Source organism: Nicotiana sylvestris, chromosome 3 (assembly GCF_000393655.2).
Source record: "Nicotiana sylvestris chromosome 3, ASM39365v2, whole genome shotgun sequence".
Classification (NCBI taxonomy): Eukaryota; Viridiplantae; Streptophyta; class Magnoliopsida; order Solanales; family Solanaceae; genus Nicotiana; species Nicotiana sylvestris.
In genome coordinates this window covers 194696428-194700218 of record NC_091059.1, presented here as the reverse complement: position 1 = coordinate 194700218, position 3791 = coordinate 194696428, and the positions used below count along the sequence as shown (strand labels likewise).

Sequence of the window (3791 nt, the reverse complement as noted above, 5' to 3'; positions counted from 1 at the left end):
AAACATACAATAAACAAACAGATGCAAAAATTCACGATGACTTCTTCAAGATTTAAGCAAATGTTAAAACCATTATTTGAATCCGCAAAACCACTACCAAAATACAAGGTCGATATAAATGCATCAATGAAAATTGGGTGATGCTTTATAATATTAGGAAGACCGATTAAAGTCAACAAAAGGTCTTAACGAATAAAGCATAAATTCAGTAGCCAAACCTATTTCAACATGGACCTATTAGGAGTTGCAGATTCTGTAAGAATTCAATTAATTAGATATAAATTAGTGAGACAAGCTAACAAGTCAATAAAGCTTCTACAGTGATATACTTCTCTATTTAAGAGCCTAAAAACCCATCAATTATATGTGGATTCCCACAGTAGATAAATTCTTAAAAGAATCACAAGAGATCTACTTATATCAAAAATAGGTATTGCAAATAAAATTTACCGACTCTTTGCATAAATTCTAACTCACAGAATATCAATCCCATTGTCCAGAAACAAAAAATAGTTGGTGACTTATATCTTTAGAACATACGGTTTATCCAAAGTTAATTTTCCATCATCGTAAATGCAACCTCGATACTGAATAACACAACTAAAGGTAGGCTCTGATACCACATGTTGAAATTCGAATACAAACATAGAGCCAACGCAGCGGAATATTAATAGGAACGTACCTTCAGCCATAGTTGTTCAAGTGGTATGGGGAATTCCTTGGAAGAACCTTGAGAGAAAAATTAAGGAGTTTTCTAGCCTGTGCCTATCGTAGGATGCCAGACTGATGGAGTTAAAGAGTGTGTCTATCGTAAGAGTGTCCTGGAGGAGAAATTTAAGCTAAATGTGAGTCAGTCAAAGTTAAAGAGAGTGAAAAGAATGGTGTTAGAGAAACTAGAAAGTAGCTACTTAGATGAGTACAACAAGTTGGATCCATATGCCCAAGAATTGAGGGATAGCAATCCTGGTTCTGATGTGGTTATCCAGATATCCAAAGTTGCTTTGGAAGAAGGTAAAAGGAGATTCTTGAGGATGTATGTGTGCTTTCAGGCCCTCAAGAATGGCTTCAAAGCAGGTTTGAGTCCTTTTATAGGACTTGATGGTACCTTTTTAAAAGGAAAATGCCAAGGCATGTTACAGGTGGTTGTGGCTCAAGATTCTACTAAATATTTTTATTCATTAGCTTGGACTGTGGTAGACAAGAAAAATAGTAGAACTTGACACTGGTTTATGGAGAACTTGAAGAGTTCTTTAGACTTGAAAGAAGGTGAAGGAGTAACCTTCATATCAGATATACAGAAGGTACTTTGACTCTTTTTTTCTATTAACTTTTTCCCTATAGTGGTAACTATATTTATCCAAAAGTGTTTGACATACATGGACTCTTAGATGTTGTTATGAAAGTGTGCCCAGAAGCTCATCATAGATTTTGTGTGAGGCACATGAACCAAATTGGTGTAAGATCTGGCATAGTGATGAGATGAAAAAGCTACTTTGGTGGTCTGCCTGGAGCACATATGAAGAAGAATTTAAGGATATGTTGAGGCGGCTAGGTGAAGTATTTGAGGATTATGTGAAAGACTTGTTAAAGTATCCATCCTCTAGCTGGTGTAGAGCATATTTAGACACCCAATACAAGAACCCAATGGTAGATAATAACTTTACAGAGTCTTTCAACTCATGGATTAGACAACAACCCATTGTGAAAATGCTTGAAACTATTAGGGTGAAGGTGAAGTTAATTATCTTTAGATTGTTTTATTATACTGTTTCATTCCACTTTTTTTTAAAAAAACAATTATTTTTAATATGACTATTTTAATGTTACTATTAGTTATATGAAGGTAATGACTTTGTTAAAGGACCATGAAAATGAAGTGAGTAGCTGGAAAGATGATTATATTCCATATACAATGGAGCTGTATAATGATTATAAAGAGATAGCACAAGATTGTACCACATTTTTCAATAGAGAAGGGGGTTATGAAGTATCACAAGGTTCAGACAGACACATTGTTATTCTTGAACTGCAGACGTGCACAAGTAGGATATGGGACTTTTTTTAGCATCCCATATCCTCGTGCTATCAAGACCATCAATTATAAGGAGGTATTCCGGCTGGTGTATCAATACAAACTCCAACCTTTCAGCGGTGAGAGATTTTGGAAGATGGAGCCACGCCATGTTATGGATCCAACACCCTTAGTAAAGATGGTGGGTAGACCAAAAGTCAAAAGGACAAAAGAAAACGATGAGGCTATTAATAGGCAAGGCACATGGACAGTTTCTAGGAAAGGCCTTCAAATGCATTGTGGTTACTGTGGCAAACAAAATCACAATCAAAGAAAATATCCAACAAAGGTAAAGACATCTAACAATAGTTATTTTGTTATTTTTGTTTGTTTAAATATACTGACCAATTTACTTCACTTTATGCATCTACAAGGAATACCTCAGTCAGGGCAGGAACCCAGTGAACCATCTGAGTTTGTTATGATCCCTAATCATGGGTTTATACCTCAGTCAAGAACTCAACAGTCCACTCAAACTGCTCAATCCAGTCAACAAATAACTCAACAATACACTCAGACTACTCAGTCCAGTTAGCATGCAACTCAGCAATGTACTGAGACTACTCAATCCAGTCAGCAAGCAACTCAACAACAATGTGATGTTTCTTAGTCCAGTCAGCAAGAACCTCAGTCCAGTCAGCTTCCCGCTCAGCAAGTGTCACGACCCTAACCCCGAACCCGGTCGTGATGGCGCCTCTCGTGAATACAAGGCCAGATAATTAAATCCAATTCACTTTTTAAAACAGTTAAACAATATAAAAGCAGTCTAAACATGATTAATGATAATAAGTAGCGGCTATACAACCCGACACAGCCCTAACCAGGGTGTCACAAGTCACGAGCATCTACTAGGGTATAAATACAACTGAAAGCCTTGAGTGTACAAATACAGTCTAATGAAATGAAGAGAGAGAAAAGCAGTGCTGCAAACGCCGACAGCTACCTTGCTAAACTCTGATGACTCTGCCTCCGATCAACCAAAACATACTTGAATCTGCACACAAGGTGCAAGGAGTAATGTGAGTACTCCGATTCAGTGAGTAATAATAATAAATAAAGACTGAAGGCAAGAAATCACTTAAAACATATCAAGATGTTGTATAGAAGCAGTCCAAAACCAGTAAGAAAGCAGTGAAGCTGTAAAAATCTCTTAAAATATCTTAGCTCAGTTTAAACTTCTTTGGAAATAGCTTTTTCAACGGTTACGCAAATGAATGCAAAATAGTTAGTGCAGAGAAGCACAGAAATTTTCCCCTTGGGCACAAATACCATAGTTTAACAGATAAAATGACAAGTAAATATGAAAGATAAACAAATAAAGGTTCGTCCCTCGGGCACAATGTCAACAACTCCGCCCCTCGGGCAATATCTCAGAACAGTACCAACCCCTCGGGCAATCACATAGAATGGTACCAGCCCCTCGGGCAATCACATAGAACAATACCAGCCCCTCGGGCTATCACATAGAACAATATCAGCCCCTCGGGCTATCTCTCACATTACAATGGGTACCCACGCTTACTGGAGGTGTACAGACTCCGGGAGGGGCCCTTTACGGCCCAAGCACAATATCAAGCCATCTTGTGGCATCAAATCTAGGCCCCCGACCTCATATCAGTCAAGCCACCTCGTGGTGTATATATCTCAGGCCCTCGGCCTCATAAACAATATCAACAAGCCACCCCGTGGCGTACTATCAATGTTTTCTCACAACTAGGAC

General features: G+C 38.1%; 1 protein-coding gene across 1 annotated transcript; it reads left to right on the top strand.

Annotated features, from left to right (window-relative positions):
* Nucleotides 1-878: 878 nt before the first annotated feature.
* On the top strand, nt 879-2065 carry LOC138888533 (uncharacterized). Its single transcript, XM_070170408.1, has 4 exons — nt 879-1139; nt 1245-1301; nt 1462-1731; nt 1844-2065. The coding sequence occupies exons 1-4, from the start codon at nt 879-881 to the stop codon at nt 2063-2065; spliced, it is 810 nt and encodes a 269-aa protein (XP_070026509.1).
* Nucleotides 2066-3791: the final 1726 nt, after the last annotated feature.